General features: G+C 43.0%; 5 protein-coding genes across 5 annotated transcripts; 2 read left to right on the forward strand and 3 right to left on the reverse strand.

Moving 5' to 3' along the window:
• Window positions 1-1407: 1407 nt before the first annotated feature.
• Window positions 1408-3227, reverse strand: EAE97_001464 (uncharacterized protein; the record flags this gene model as incomplete). Its single annotated transcript, XM_038871975.1, has 4 exons — window positions 1408-2410; window positions 2464-2670; window positions 2766-2805; window positions 2861-3227. The coding sequence occupies 4 exons, from the start codon at window positions 3225-3227 to the stop codon at window positions 1408-1410; spliced, it is 1617 nt and encodes a 538-aa protein (XP_038736533.1).
• A 3654-nt stretch (window positions 3228-6881) lies between these two features.
• Window positions 6882-8308, forward strand: EAE97_001465 (uncharacterized protein; the record flags this gene model as incomplete). Its single annotated transcript, XM_038871976.1, has 4 exons — window positions 6882-7168; window positions 7225-7571; window positions 7635-8177; window positions 8239-8308. Coding segments are annotated over 4 exons (1179 nt in total). The 3' UTR covers window positions 8241-8308.
• A 1330-nt stretch (window positions 8309-9638) lies between these two features.
• EAE97_001466 (uncharacterized protein) lies at window positions 9639-11135 on the reverse strand (the record flags this gene model as incomplete). The annotated part of the gene is made up of 3 exons (XM_038871977.1): window positions 9639-10063; window positions 10126-10662; window positions 10745-11135. 3 exons carry the CDS (start codon window positions 11133-11135, stop codon window positions 9639-9641), a joined length of 1353 nt encoding a protein of 450 aa, XP_038736535.1.
• A 964-nt stretch (window positions 11136-12099) lies between these two features.
• On the reverse strand, window positions 12100-14319 carry EAE97_001467 (uncharacterized protein). The gene is made up of 3 exons (XM_038871978.1): window positions 14045-14319; window positions 13719-13835; window positions 12100-13663 (listed from the first exon to the last, which is right to left on the reverse strand). The coding sequence occupies exons 1-3, from the start codon at window positions 14155-14157 to the stop codon at window positions 12760-12762; spliced, it is 1134 nt and encodes a 377-aa protein (XP_038736536.1). The 5' UTR covers window positions 14158-14319; the 3' UTR covers window positions 12100-12759.
• A 228-nt stretch (window positions 14320-14547) lies between these two features.
• On the forward strand, window positions 14548-16041 carry EAE97_001468 (uncharacterized protein; the record flags this gene model as incomplete). Its single annotated transcript, XM_038871979.1, has 1 exon — window positions 14548-16041. One exon carries the CDS (start codon window positions 14548-14550, stop codon window positions 16039-16041), a length of 1494 nt encoding a protein of 497 aa, XP_038736537.1.
• Between the last annotated feature and the right edge of the window lie 672 nt (window positions 16042-16713).

The raw sequence follows: 16713 nt of genomic DNA on the forward strand, positions 1-16713 counted from the left end.
CTTGAGTTATTACCTAGGCGCAAAGTGATAAGCTCATCAACTCATATTACCCCTCTTGAACCCACGTACAAGACCAAGTGAACATACGTCACCCCCATACTGAATCAATTCAGATCACGCAATCAAACACTTCCAGTTTTAAGACTGATGTTTCTATCTATATAAGTACTCCCCTACCAAGATGATCCAAAGCACCAAATACGCATTATGTTCCTAGCTTTTATGTGGGGTTACAAACTTACCCAGCTTAAGTCGCAGTGATTTCTCAATCCTTCAGACTTGGAGGGAGGTCTCATGTTCATTTCACCAAATAAGATACAGCCTACCACCACATCTGATCGAAAAGATGTAGTAGATTAAACGGTAGCTAAGATGCATAGTATCAACGAAAAAAAAAACTCCAAGGCGCAGCAATGACAACAACAAGAAAGCCATAAAAATACCCACAATCTTCCCCGCAAAGGAATGGCGTCTTCACCCCAAACTATGAAAGTACCCGTGTAGCCCCAAACCAATCGGATTCTACGAAAAGAATACAAAGTGTTCCCATGAGAACTTGTGTACCTTTTCTGAGCGCTGCGAGGAAACGCAAATTACTGTCCGAGCTATCTCTTAAATACCTCTTCAACGAAAATTCCCGATCTTGATGGCGGAAACGAGAGCCGCGAAGCTCGAAGATATCAAGAACAGTGAATACACACGACGTTGACACGTGCCCAAGCCAAATAAGTAAATTCATTTCAGAAGCCTGAACCCCCTCATGTGATCCACCTCCGTCCTAACCATACCCCCCGCACTTCCTTCCCAGATAACCAGGTATTTAAAATCTCATACTCGTTAGATATTAGACTCCAGAAAATTGCAAGGTGACATTTTCAACGATTCAATGGGTGTATCCCAAAGTCGCCGCTTTGGTGGAGGTGATTTTCAGAGATACATGATGGATTTATTCGAATATTTTCAACCAGCTGTGCTGAAATACTTCACTTCAAACGAGGTAACGGCGAAAACGTTCAGGCGACAGTCATCGTTGTGAAAATGGCGATCAGATTCGATAACAAAAATCGCAGATGAGGCTGGCTTGACGGTAAAAATTCATGGATAGTTACCATGTGATATCCATTCCCACGATATACTATCGCTTTCGAGCAGCTCGTCTGTAAATTATTTTTCGTTTTTCTGATGCTCTAGTCTATGGATGTCGTATTGGACTCTAGTCTATTATATACCCGCGGAAGCCAGACCACTCTATGACCAATGGTATGAAGTAACAACGCCATCTACGCCATCTTTATCCCACATTACCGCATACCCAATACCAAGCATGATCTCATCCATAATACATCATATCCAGAAAGAAAATCATCACCAATCACTGAAGCCAACGCCATGCCCACACCCAGCTCACTATACCCTCTCTTCCTCATTTTCTACTTCCGTCCCATTTAACACACTCTCCCTCTCCAAATTCATCTTTCCCAGCCCCTTTACCCCCCAAACCCCCACGCTACCCACCCCACACACCACCGCCAACCCCACAAATGGCAAACCCAACCAACCCGTCCACTCTCCCCTCCAGACAAGTCCCAGTTCATAAAGTCCTGCGACCGCCGGTCCCGTCAAAAGTGCACTACTCGTTTCCACCACTGCTATCATTGCGAATATTCTCGCCACGTGTTTTTGATCTACCAATCTCGTGATTAACGATCGGACTAGTGAGACGAATCCTGTGCCTAAGGTGTAGATTATTAGACCGATGATTGTGAGGTGGAGACTTGGCGAGATGGCGATGATGAGGGCTCCGAGAATGAGGAAGAGAGAAGAAATCCGGGCGAGGAGGAGGTCTTTGTGGGTTGATGAGAAATGGAATTTGGTTATTAGAAGGGAGGAGAGGAAGGGAATAAGAAATAGAAGGAGAAGAATGTTTATCAGGGCCCGTAGAGAGAGAATGAGAGAAGCGTGGGATAAGGGGATGGAAAAGCGGGTAGATATGTAGCGGATGCAAAGTTCGATTGATTGTTGACCTATGACGCGGGTCATAGATGGTAGAAGGAGAAGAAGAACGGGTAGAGTAAGGAGAGGTCGACTAGTGGTATAGAAATCAGATAGACGGCGGGTGATGGTCGGTTTCCGTTTTGGCTTTAAGGGCTCGTTGAAATCGGATGACGAATCACTTATGTATTCCGAAGACGAATCGTCTGGGACCAATGTGGAGGTTTGTGTTTGAGAAGCATGAAGATGGAGTGTTTCGGGTACAAAAGCGATGAGACATAGCAATCCTGATGTCAAAACAAATACTCCGCAGCATATTGAGATCCATGGAGAATAGATCATAATTGTGGCTGCTACGGTTGGTGCAATAAGTTCTGCAGAGAGTGAGGCACATGCAGCGAAAAGGAAAGCATTTGCTCTATCATTCATCAGTGTTAAGAACCAAGAATCTGAAATAATTTGGATCAATACCTTTCATCTTGAGTAGTAACATCTGAGATGATAGCATAAAATATTGCGGAAGCGGTCTTTTCACCGCCACCAATGAATTGTAAAAATGGCGCAAACCACACAGCACGGATGGGTAGCATCATCCACTCGCTCATGATGAATATTTCAAATAAAAGGGAGAGGAGGAGACCAAGGATTGACAAAGCAAAAACTGGTTTGCGTCCAATTCTATTTCTATGTCAGATAAATGCTTCGAAAATCAAAGAACAAATCAAATCGCAAAATATTGACCATATAACTTTAAAGATATAAAAAATTCGTACTTATCAGCCAAGAGTCCATATGGAACAGCCATAAACATTCCTACACATCATCAACACCAGTCTTTAATTTTTCTTTTCAAGAAGCTCCTCCCTACCTGGTAACGCTTTCAATGTTTCCAATACCGCAGTCAAAATATTCAATTCTTCTTGAATCTTATCGCCCTTGCACCTAGCTTCATCAATTGTGCTACTCGGCCCTACCCCACTTTGTCCCTGTAGTTCTTCATAATAACGATGACACAATATATCCTCATATATACGCATCGATGGTATCCAAGTCAAGTATATTCCAAACCCAATTATGAAAACTATCGTGGTAAGTAGTAAGATAATTATCCGCGGGGAATGCGTTTGAAGAATCACAGAGTGTGTGTCAACGGTAGTTAGTCGTGATTGATCAAGGAGAGGAGATTCCTCGTCGCCATCGTGCGAGGATCGTGGTTTTGTTTTTGATATAGACATCTTCGCAGCTAAATTCAAGTATTGCGCCGGCGCATGAAATATCCAACGAAAAAAATGGGGAGTAATTGAGTTATAGGAGAGAAAAGAAAAAAAGAAGAGAAATGTAGTGTTAAAGAAATACAAATACAAATATACTTTACATATTTTGTAACTTTGGGAAGCAACAATCAATGTGTTTTCGCAAAGAAATGTCTGATGTCAGAGCGGCACGGCTCGCAGTAACTACCTTCCCTCGAAATAGAACCAACTGACCTTATTTGTCGCATGCACGGTGAGTTGTACATCAGATGAATCGTACATGAATAATTCGACGTTTTCGCTCCTGATTATATCTCAAGAGAATCAAGGCAGTGTACGGTAGGCGTACATAATGAGTGGTAGAAAAAAATGCTGGGATAAGAGACTAGAGTGCGTAAAGCGAGAAGATGAAGGGGTTGCAAGAGATCGTACCTGATGATGACGCGTAGTGCATGGCGTAATTCACGCGCTGACATGCAGGCACGAATTCCATCTTATCATCGCGAAATGAGCAAATGAAAAGTTCCATAGATAAAGGAAAGATGAGCAATTCAGAAATATCAAACAACCATCTTTGAAAGTCTCAATATTGCCAGATAAGGAAGAGTAAAACATTGAATATGTTCTTTACCAGGTGGTTCTTCTTCTTTCCAGTACTCTCGTCTCTCTGTTGCTACCTGATGACGCATCTTCATGTGGTACGCCATTACAATCCAAGGACCCGATAATGAAATTGATGTAGTGATCTCGAATTCATCCCAATACTTCGGATACCCGCAGCTTCGTCGTACGACTCTTCCGAATCAAAACGATATCCAAAGTTCAGAGTCATTTCGATGTCTCTCAATGAGAACGATCTCCAACTCCCAACTTCGCAGCTAATATGCATAGTAGCCGACAGACTTCTGTGGCACAATTGAATTTGTTCCAAAGTATGAAAGTTGAGAGAACATGGCTTCTCGATACTTCCCAATGACATATCGGTCTTCCACTTTCAAGTCCTCATTTGTTCATATCTATCAACGCATATTTGTGGCACAATTGAGTTTGTCCCAGAGCGTCAGATATAGGAAACTTTGGCTTCTTCAAAGTTCGAACCGAGCTGATCATGTATCTTTCTTATGCACCGAAAGAGAGTTTGTTCTCCTGAGCTTCAATGGTGATTGGATATAGAACGAATTGGTTCAAGTCCCGAAGCAGCCATCTGTCTTGGGTACATGATGTATAATAATCAGCTGTTGATTAAATGATGTTCTAGTGGACATAATTTGAGTAGTATGCTTGACGGTCTGAACCTTGATATGCATTTTTATTGTCAACGCAAGGCGTATAGATAAACTCAAATCAACTAAGGTTACGTGATCTTTTTAGCTAAATACATTGTCCGGGGTTGATCTGCGAACCTTGAACTCACGCACCTTTTTGACATGCATTCTGAATACACCAACCAATAATAAATCAGCTGGTACTTTCTTGGGATTCCGGCGGCTTAGATTAGGGAAAGTCCGACGTACTTGGAAGTCTACTTCCATGCGTTCATACTATTGTCTGTGCGGTACCAGTATCTGATCCGGATTGCCCCCAATTTTTCATTCGTACACCCAGAATTAGGAATTATAGGGATTTCTGGGGGAACGAGATCATTTCAAAGTTCGATGTCTGGGAATGGATTGAGCATCCCGTATATGGGTATATGAAGCGGAAACGGCCATCGTGATTGACACAACGCTTACAGATTGCTCGGGTCTAAGAGATGACATTGACAATCTGACACCTATGAGGGGTATCTTTTTACCACATGGTATACAACTGTAGTGGGTTTAAAGACATAGTCCACATTTCCAAGACAGTTCTCTCATATCCAAACCAAAAAATCGCTACTTCACCTCGTTGTTGAGATTAGTTTTGCAGGCCGTTTTCTTAAAATGCCCAGTGAGTGGCATCTCGTATCTGTGTAGTAGTGGACTCTAGCATCAACGGGATTAAGGTTTGAAGAAGCTATCACTGTTATACAACGATACCATGCCTTGGCACTCCCGATTTGGATTCTCCTTTGAAGTTTTTATCACGTTGAAACTACCGAAGCGCTGGGTCGTCGTCTAATATCTGAGAGAAGCTAAGAGTCATTGCTCTAGATCGTCGCACGCATTCTTTGCAGCGGGAGATCTGCTTTAATCTGATGATCTTCCCCAGACACCCTTTTGCCTCAAAAAAAACTTTAACTTCGTAGTTCTTGAAGTCAAATTCCACAGAAAAGTGATTCTTACGTACCTTTTACGCGTGGCATACAATTGTCATGTTAAAGCTTACATGAAATTATTCAGCCCGTCTCGCAATCAATATTGGCAGTGACAGCTCACTATTTTCTTGAGAAGTGCGATACACATCTGCATGTATGAACATGCTCAAGTCCACTTGGCGGAGAAGATCCACCTAGCTCTCAGCTCGGAAAATCTTCAGAAATTGTTGGAGTTCCACAAGTCCATTCCCCGTGATGAACAATCATAGCAGTTACCAGCTGATAGGAACCAAAGGAAATTCCTCTCTCATGTAGCATATCAAGATCCAAAGATCATCGTGGCGGGTAGGTCTTACGAAAACAACGATTTGTCTTGCATATTCACATGTTCGTCATGCTCTCGGAGTTTTAATATTGGTATTCGCTTGTTCCTGGTACCTGATCACGGTAAGCATATTACCGTCCCTACGTTTCTCGACGGTATGGACCGTGTGATTAGCTCTAAACTATTCCGGGCAAACCTTGCCGAACAAAGTTTTGTATTTATGAACCTGAGGATTTCATCTCCGGATTTCCTAGTGGCTTGGCCGAATATCATTAGACTATTCCGAGCTTGATCTTGCTAACTAAGCTCATGTATCTGTAAGCCTAAGAATTCCTTTTTCGGACAAATGGTGCTCTCCATGCGAGGCTCTTCCCAAATTGATCACATCGGTACACACTCTCAACTCTAATCATAGTCACCAGTAAAAATTCCGATTCGGAATCAAGAAATCTTCCGAATATTGCGCACGGCCAGAACACCTTGAATCACCTCAATTGGAATCTGGTGGCTCTCTCTTTTTCTTTGTAAGCTCTTTACCAAGTCTTTGGATATTGCGATTATCATTTTGGGGTTAGTATTCTCCGAGAAACCTAGTGCAATAGCGACGTCTTTGCAATTGACGAAATGTCGAAAGACTAGTGCCACAACAGTCAATGGATTTTTATTCAAGTAGAATGAGAACAAATTATACTTCATGTGGCTTGAAAGATGCAGGATATTATACCAAATGTACAAGGGATCAACTCCATGAGTTTCTCGATGCTGCTGATGAACACCCGAGTTCATACATCTATGGGAGCTGGCATCTGGAATCTGACCCTATCTTCGACCCCTCATTCTATTGAATGTGGCGCTTGATCTGCAGCAAGCAGTACAGTCCACGCTTGATCTTCAAGTCTTGGGCTCAAGTCGAGTCCATCAGACTCTATGGACTCATATCAAAATTCATTCTCTACGTGATGAAGAAGTATAAGAATGGGGATCTTTTTCACTTCAAACCAAGATAATCAACATCTTCTCAATCATCTTACACTCACAATCAACTCAAGTAAACCTTTGCTCAAGAATCAAAATGCGTCCCGTCATCATCGCTTCAGCTTTTGCAGCCTTAGCCTTTGCCAATCCACTTCCCCAAGACATCGATTTGGGTGCCATTGACGCTCTTCCGCAAGCTGAAGTGTCTGCTGCTCCAGTCGACGTCTCTTCCCAAGATGTCGGGATTAAGCCAGTTTCTGATGCCGTCCTCGAAGGAGCTGCGGCAGTAAACGATGTTGCTGCTCCAGACGGAGCCGCTAGAAAGCGCAATCTTTCCAAACGCGATTGCGAGCAACAACCTCTCGGCTATGGCCCAAACTCCAAGTAAGTTCATAGCACATGATAACTTTAAACTTAGACTCCGACTGACAACGTAAAAGACCAGATACCGCCGATGCTTTTTTGGCCGACCCTCAATACAACAAGGTTGCTTCTAAAGCTCCTACCCCACAAGGGTACACTCTTGCTTTCTCTGAGCTCAAAGGCTCTACCCAGACCACCTCGTATCTTGGTTATAAGACCTTGAAATCCTATGACACTGTTGAGTGTGCTCAATACTGCGATCAACAAGAAGCCTGCATTGCCTTCAACATCTACTTTGAACGTGATCCCACTGTTGATCCTGGCTACAAGTGCTCCAACCCACCTTCCACCATCAACTACAAATGTGTGAAGTGGGGTGTTCAAATCAAGAAGGAGACTGCTACCAATACTGGCCAATATAGAAGTAGGCTTTTTTCCCTCCCCATTTGGAGCAATCACATCTTACAGCATACTAACAATCCCCCAGAGGACTTCCGCGTCGTCATTTCCGGATCCAATGGATACAACAAAAAGTACTCCCCAGAACCTTGTGATAAATACAATGGCCCAGTTTCTCTCGGAGGAGCCATGCAGGCCCCTCTCGATCCAGTCACCAAGACTGATACCTACATGGGCTACAAGTTCTTCTCTTTCGACGATGTCAAAACCTACGAGTACGGAGTCGTCGCCTGTACATCCGCCTGCACAGCGCAATCCAAATACAACCTTGAGCATCCTCCTTCTTCCGGCCACCCAGCCATCTGCAATCAAGCCGTCGTCTACGTATTGAGTCAAAGCAACAAACCTCAAGGAATCTACTGTTCCATGTATACCGAAGTCTGGGCTCCCAACCACGCAACCAACTACGGCCAATGGAGAGGATCCGAGTACTGGTCTGTTAGCCAGGCGTACTCCTATAGCAGAGCAGACTATGATGCCAAGTACCCCAAGGCTATCTGTGATGTTGGAGGATGCCCATCGGACTCCTACAAGGGCGGTAACTGGGGCGGATGGGGATCCGAAAAGAAATGTAAGTCCAAGAGATCGAAAACTGTGACTTTGTGAGCGATGACTGATCTATCCGGATACAGAAATCGTACGATTCCTTTCATTCAAACGGATTCACTCTAACTTATGATTTCGATGATGGCTATGACGGATGGAGGCTTTTTGACGGGTTTTAGTTTATATTTGTTTCTCTTACACTACACTCCTTAATGATTTAATGAAGACTACGGATAGGAATTTGGAAGGGATAGGAGGATGTGGTCTTTTAATTGCTTTATTGTACCCAGGCTAGTATTTCTTATAATAACGGAAAAAATTTATTTGTTTTTCACAACATCTTTCTCTTTCTGATGATTTGATTTTTGCGCACCGCCATGTCCATTGACTTCGTCTCCTTACTTAATATTTCCATACCCATCTATTCTCAATTAAGCTTTCAACTCTTCATCTTAACTTTTGGACAGTCATCAAAATTCTCCTCAAGGCCATCCTTTATCGTTCATCCCATATTCAAACACCTACACCCTTTATCCTACATGCTACCACAACCTTACATATACCGCAATACTTTCCCCAAACGTCTCATTCCCTTCCCCTCTCATCTCTTCTCATACTTTCCCTCTTTTCGCCCCTAGACTCAATCACCCTCCCCCAAACTTTCCATCAGCCCATCACTCCATCACTCCATCTTCCATGATCCCTCCCCAAATACCCCCTCAAAACACCAATCTATTCCTTCTACCCTTTCAATCTATGCCAGTATCCTCACATTCCATATTCACCCCTAATATTCCGATGTCCCGCTTATCTTGCTTCGTATCTTTTTCTATTCTTCACCAACTCTAGATTCCCGCCCTATCATCACACATCACACATCCCACCCCATAACCATAATTCTCGTTTCTCATTTCTCATTTCAGAATTTACATATTCACACACACAAGCATACGAATTTCGATTCAGACTCACATCCAAAATCACCTTCAAATGCTTATACAAAATTCCAATATATACTTCCTATATTTCCCTCCTTTCCGCTCCTCCCCCTTCTCTCTCCTATTCTCCTTCTTTCCATTTTCTCCCATTTAACTTCTTTTCTTTCTCCTCTTTTTGCCTCTTCTTTCTTCCACCTCCCGTCCTTTTCTCACTGTCATCCCAATCCCTCACAAACCATCATCCCCACCAAAAAGCCACACATGCATGCCAAAAGCCAAGTAGACCAAGTTTTCGCCCACTCATAATATGATATACTTCCTAAATGATGTTTACTAAATTATCCTATCCGTAGACAGGGTTCTCCACTCCAGAAAATGCATTGTAACGAAAAAAACAGACTTATTTGTACCAACCAACGCATGCACAGACGCACCAACCATCTAGATCGATATATGGGCTATCCACCTCCTCCACACGCACCAAATCATCACCCACAACAAGTATATATTAACTCCATGATGTAAATCTTAACTCATAAAATTGCACTCTACAACTTCTCCTTCAAGAGCCCCTTCATTCTTCTCTCAACAGCCTCCAAATATTCTCCAGTGGTAACATAATCTCCCTTTCCGGTGTTTCCACAAGCCAATGCCAAATCCTTGGTCATGATACCCTCCTTATCAACAACATCCACACAAGCTTGTTCCAAGCTCTCTGCAAAAGCCACGACTTCTGGGGTATTATCCAAGTTACCTCTTTGGATCAAACCTCTTGTCCAGGCAAAGATTGATGCAATGGGGTTTGTGGATGTAGGGTTACCCTTTTGATGTTCACGGTAATGACGGGTGACTGTTCCGTGTGCAGCCTCGGATTCGAAGGTCTTTCCATCGGGGGTGATGAGAACTGAGGTCATGAGACCAAGGGAACCAAATCCCTGGGCTACAATGTCAGATTGAACATCTCCGTCGTAGTCTGGTGATTTGAGTCAGCTTATTCCATCTGGAGACATAAAATATGGTTGAGGGAAAACATACTCTTCAAAGCCATAACATAACCACCTGAACTCTTCATCATTTGCGCAACCATATCATCGATCAATCGATGTTCATACCAGATGTTCTTCTCCTCAAATTGAGTCTTATATTCCTTTTGGAAAATCTCCTCAAAGATATCTTTGAATCTACCATCATACTTCTTCAAAATTGTGTTCTTGGTGCTCATATACAAAGGTAATCCCTTGTTAAGAGCCATCTTGAAACTGGCATGAGCAAATCCACTAATGGATTCATCGGTATTGTATTGGGTTTGGGCAACTCCTCCTCCTGATTTGAAATCATAGACGACAGTTTCTGTTGGCTTGCCATCCTTGGGAGTAAAAGTCATGGTAAGAGTACCTGGCCCAGGAACAACCATATCTTTGGCGCGGTATTGATCTCCAAATGCATGACGACCGATGATGATTGGCTTTTTCCAGCCAGGCACAAGACGGGGGATACGTGGAATAACGATAGGTTCGCGGAAGACGGTTCCTCCTAGATGATTGCGGATCGTACCGTTTGGTGAAAGCCACACTATTTAAGACTCATTAGCTTCTTTTCTAGCTTCACATTTTCGCTGAAACATGCAGTTTTTTTAAAAGGAAAAAAGACTCACTCTGCTTCAAATTAAATTCCTTAACTCTAGCTTCATCCGGGGTAATGGTAGCACACTTAACACCAACAGAATACTTCTTAATAGCTTCTGCCGCATCAATGGTAACCTGATCGTTGGTCTGATCTCTATACTCCAAGCCCAAATCATAATATTTTAAATCAACATCCAAATAAGGATGAATGAATTTATCCTTGATATCCTTCCAGATAATGCGTGTCATTTCATCACCATCCAATTCGACAATTGGGTTCTTGACCTTAATTTTTTGGAAAGAAGCTGCGGATGCCATGGTGCGCGAATGTGTAATGGCGCTGCCAAATCGTGGGGTGAAGATTGAGGTTCGAGGTGCGCTGCGAAGAAGGGAAGAGGTAATGCTGCGGTGGAGAGACATTGTCGAAGAGGTGCAGACGAGGCTTTTTGATAAAGAATTCGACGGCTACTCTGCTTGGCCGATCGGACGTTTGAAATTCCCAGCTGCAATGCGCTTGCTTGTACCGAGGACCAGTGAGGAACGTGGTGGATCTCTTAACCGCGGGAAAGGAGACGATGTCTCGGAGGGAAGCAATGAGGGAGGAATTGGAAACTGGAGGAATATATTCTCGGGTCAATTCTAGGTTGTATATTTTGCAGGAGTGTATATGTATGTATGTGTGTGTGTATAGAAAATCTAGAATAACTTTAAATAAGGACGGGAAGGAGGGGAAGAAAGGAAGGAATTTTCCAAGCTCAAGCTTTCACATCGATAACGGAGTCACATCTTAACAATGAATGACCAAACATCCGCATTTCCAATACATAATGAATTTGGTACATCTTATTCAATTTAATCATTCTATTATCCCATGATTATCCAATCCATTGACTCCAATCTCCCTTTTCCCCCAATTCATACTTCACTCCCGCTTTCACTCTACCCATGGAATTTTGTAGGAGTAATATTCATCTAATTGACCGAACCCGGAAACTATGAAACGAGAGGAAAGTTACACACAAAATCATACAACCAGTCACTCAATTCATCCATCATAGGCACAATATCTCTCTTTTCTATATGCTCACCAAATCCTGAAATATCCATCAGCTGTGCCCCGCCTACGAATCAAAAGCTCTATCCGACAACGGAGCTTTTCCATAACATTTTGCTCTGCAGCTACCCCCACATCGGTTGATTTAGCAGCGGCCAAATGGCGGACTGGCGATGCTGCATCAATTGCGAGGAGTCGTAGACAAGGGTTCAGTTTACAAGGGCCGCTTCGGAAATGGTTCCGGAAAAGAGTGAGAGCTTTCTTTATCACGTGGAATGTGGATGATGATGTTGAGATGGGTGGAGGAATGGCCATGGTTGGAACCATCAAACATTCTGATTTTAAGAATTCAATGTCCAAGCACGAATTTTGTTAGACTATGCTGATGAGGTAGCCTGTCAGGTGTAGACCCTATTTCAATGATATCATCGTCATCCTAACCTTTACTCTCAAAGAGATCTGACATCTAACTAGGTAGCTTTTCTCTCGCTAATACTTCTATCCCTTTTCCCTTTGACCAGCGCATCTTGATGATATATATATTCTCCTTGAACAAATCATCGATGCATACATATCAATATCAAGTAGCCATAATCATCCCAAATTAATTAATCATGAAAGTACCTAATAAGCATCATTCCTTTACTTTTACTCATTCCTTAACTATCCTCTATAAATCTTTGGAGAAACGATAAGCCATCGATTCCTCAATATTTTCCTTTCCCCCGGTATCGTACAAATGATGCATCTTTCCTAAACCCTTTGCATTTAGAAGCGAGCCAGATATCAATCCCTTGCCCCTAACTCCAAGAAAGTAATCCATCCGTTCATCATAAAAGCTCCCTTTCCTTCCTATAAAATACAGTCTCAATATATCAAATTTTCCGAATTATAACTGCAGTTCTTCAAGTTCTATACCTCCTTGAAGATTTGAGTCGCAATTCCTTGAAGTACGTTCAGATGACCCATGTTCAATGACACAAGAATCGTTTAATCGATTGGACCAAAAGGATGCGGGGTTGGACCCGTGTCGACAGGCGATGGAAGTTTTGCTCTCGATTTGCTCTTTCTTGAACTCGAGGAAGGAGTTGATTCGCCGGGTGGATCAGACTTCTTTTTGGACGGCCTTTGCCTCTTAGTCTTATTGATTGGGTTACCGGATTTGGGTGTATATCCACCATCATCTTCGGCATCTCGCTTTCGTTTTATTTTAGAGCTGTTTCCACTTAAAGTAGCATCATAGCCAATACCATCCTCTTCAACAATTTCCAAGGAATCTTGACGGGCGGGCGCGGGAATATGAATGCGTTTTCCTGCTCCACGTAGAGCACCAGGTTTGGTATTTATTTTTTCGATAGGACCTTCACCATCTTGGAGAAATATCTTAGGTTCATGACGTCGAAGCCAGTTGAGAACACTATGTGGATTCTTGAGTGTGACATCTTGTGCTGTAGGAGGATAGACAACGGTCGCCATGCCAGGGACTATATTAATTGACGCATCAACTTCGTGGAGGTATATATCCATTTCTTCCAGAGACATGTAACCAATTGGATACTTCTTGCCAGGCTGAGGCTCAAAATCAGCCAACGATTCAGGAGAGACGTGAGAATTCATCAAAGATATGTGTGGCACGGTCGACATGAGCTTCGCAAGAGATTGGGTTGGTTTGTCCGTGGTATTCGTGTCATCTTTGTCCTTCAATAAATCCTGAAGCTCTTTGTAAAGGGCTTGACCTTCAGGTGATGTGTCTTCGGCAGCTTTCGCAAGCTCTTCTTTTGTGACTAGAGCAGGAACGTCCGCAAGAGCAGGTCCACCAAGGCTCAAATCGATGCGCTTATCGGCTGGTATTTGAGCAGAGTTATTAATATCTAGTAGTAAATCCATGAGCCGACTGTAAATTATTTTGTTAGCCATGTTCCCAAAAGCAAGTTCGAATCTCCACTAACTCATTTTCGCGCGCCAACTTCTTCGCTGTCTCATCCGCCAACTGCTCCTCCATGAATAAATGATTACTTTGGCGCATGGCTTCATCGAACTTTATTCGCATCTTGCGATACTTCTTTCTATAATCGCACATATTAGCTGATGATCGTGCTAAGTAGATATGTAACTTGTGGGTGAGTTTGTAATGTTGGGTTCGCAAGGTTGGGTTTGCAACAGCACAAGTGAGTATTTAACTCATAGAGAATGAAGTACAGTCACAACTGCTCTCGCCAGCTCTCCAAGTGAATCTTTCAGGAATTATTGGAATGGAATTGAGGGAGCGACGTACCGAAACGACTTGTATGGCGGCGGTTTGACTTCATCGGGCGGACTGCTTTGAGCACCTTCCTCGTGTTCTGTAATATCCTCACCCAAGATTTCTTCATCGAGGGACGACGTCATGTTCGACTATATTATCCTTAAATATGGAATCGTAGCGATTTCTTGATGGGATGATTGTCGATGAAATTGTTGTTGTTGCAACAAAATCAGGAAAAGGATCACCGTCGTCGCAGAACCGAGATTGATTATTGAATAAGAATGAAGCATATATTTAGAGCATCATCAGGCTGAGAGTTATTGAGATTAGTTCAGGGTGAAAATAGCCTGTGCACTACAACAACAGCGCAGCCTTCTCAAGGTAAGCTCAAAAGGCTAGTCCAGACCTCGTTAGATCCGGGTCATCTTATCACCGCATCGCCGACGAGGAAAGTTTCTCGATAAGAAATTTTGATGGATTAATTTTATTGGAGATGTACATTTTATCAATTGCCTTATATTTTCAAACACAATATGGCACCATTAATTGTTGAATCAGACACCATGGAATCAACTAAAGATCACAAGAAAGAGAGAAAGGAGAAGAAGGAAAAGAAAGAGAGCAAGAAGAGAAAGTCAAGCGCTATTACAGAACAACCAGTTTCCACCGAGTCAATTGATATCGATACTGAGATGACAGGTGCTGATGAAAACACCCCGATCGAATCTAAAAAGAAGCGAACGAAGAAGGAGAAGAAAGATAAGAAAGAGGAACCAGTTGAGGCTTCAGTGGAAACGGAAGAATTAGACCCAACAGGAACTGAAGAAGAAGCCGCAGAAATAAATAACGATGAGACGTCCGAAGAACCACCAACCAAAAAACGCAAATCCTCCGTCGAAGAAATTGAAGTCGATATTACCCTCCCAGAACCTCCTTCTAAGAAAGCTCTCCGTCGTCTAAAGAAAGGCAAACCACTTCCCCCTTCCAAATCTGGCGCAGAATCCTCTCCCGAACCCGAAGCTAAGAAGAAGGCCGAAGTAGAAAAGCGTTCAGGTCATGGTGTGTGGGTTGGAAATTTACCTTGGAGTGTATCAAAAGAAGAGTTACGCAAATGGTTTGTGGAGTTCTCGGATCTTGAAGAGGAGCACATAACCAGAATTCACATGCCTGGCCCTAACGATGGAAAGCCTGCGAACAAGGTGGAGAAGAAGTTTGGAAAGCCTGTTCATAATAAGGGATTTGCTTATGTGGATTTTGCTACTGAGGATCAAGTCAAGTTGGCAGTTGAATTATCTGAGCAATTGCTCACTGGTCGAAGACTTCTCATTAAAGACAACAAATCTTTTGAGGGTCGACCAGAAAAGAAGGAGGCTGTGATTGAAGGCAAGCCACCCAGCAAGAAGATCTTTGTCGGCAATTTACGATTCGATGCTACGGAAGAAGTTATCAAGGAGCATTTTGAAAAGTGTGGAGCCATTGAAAAGATTCACGTTGCAACATTCGAAGATTCAGGAAAATGCAAAGGTTACGCTTGGGTCACATTCGAAGAAGTATCAGCTGCGCAGAGTGCAGTTAAAGGTTGGGTCCTGATTGAAGAAGACCTTTCCGACGCAGAATCCTCATCTGAGTCCAGCGATTCCGATTCCGATTCCGATTCCGATTCAGAAACCGAAGCCAAACCAAAAGCAGAGAAGTCTAAGAAACCAAAAACCAAAACAAGGAAATGGTGGGTGAACAAGATTCAAGGGCGTCCTTTACGCATGGAATTTGCAGAGGATGATCAGTTGAGATATAAGAAGCGATATGGAAAGGATGGATCCAAGAACCCCAACGAAAGACACCCACGCGAGGAACGTGAATCTGGTGGTAGAGTTGGAGCTAATGATGAGCCTGTTGTGCCGAGGGTTCCAGGAGAGAAGAGGGAGAGACCAGAGAGACCTGTTAAGAAGGTTGAGTACAGATCATCTTATGCACCACGTCTGACGGGTGGCATTGTAGAGAGTGAAGGAAAGAAAACTAAGTTGTAGTGTTAAGATGGTGTCTGCGGACCAGTGGGGGGATTGTAATGAAATATATTTATGTATCAACTATCCTCTTTGTCACATTGAACTTCCACGTGCTCATCTCGCCATTCTATCTCTAGCCATTGTCCCTGACATCCATTGATTCATTATCTTTTTCAACGCATCGTCTATTACCATCACTCCAGACACATGGCATACACAAGACACTTTACTTCACGAATACGATCATTCACAATCGAAATAAAGGCTTTTCATTCATCCCACTCGCATCACTTCCTCACTTCTCAACCACCCGCGATCCTATCATTGAAAAACAGGTTACTATCTCTATGCATTTATCATCATTGACAACTTGCGCATGATGACCCTCAAACATCCTCTATATCATATCTATCATCTTCATATAATCACCATCCCAGATCTCGATTCCACTCTCGCGTTCAAAAAGAAAACATAAACTTTCCCTTTACCCCGACTCCAGCTATGCGAAAGTGATTCAAGAAATCCTCCCCCCGTCTGACCATAGCCAGAGGCAATCCCGTGTCCACTACCCTCTAGACGACAAGCTCGACCGATGGTCGTTTGGAAAATCGTACATACCTGCTTGATTTCCAAAGGGCTGCAGAAGTATCGTGTGGTATCGAGTGTGAGTATATGCCCATTCTATGTAACTCC

The sequence above is a fragment of the Botrytis byssoidea genome (genome assembly GCF_014898295.1).
Source record: "Botrytis byssoidea strain MUCL 94 chromosome Unknown BBYS_003, whole genome shotgun sequence".
NCBI lineage: Eukaryota > Fungi > Ascomycota > Leotiomycetes > Helotiales > Sclerotiniaceae > Botrytis > Botrytis byssoidea.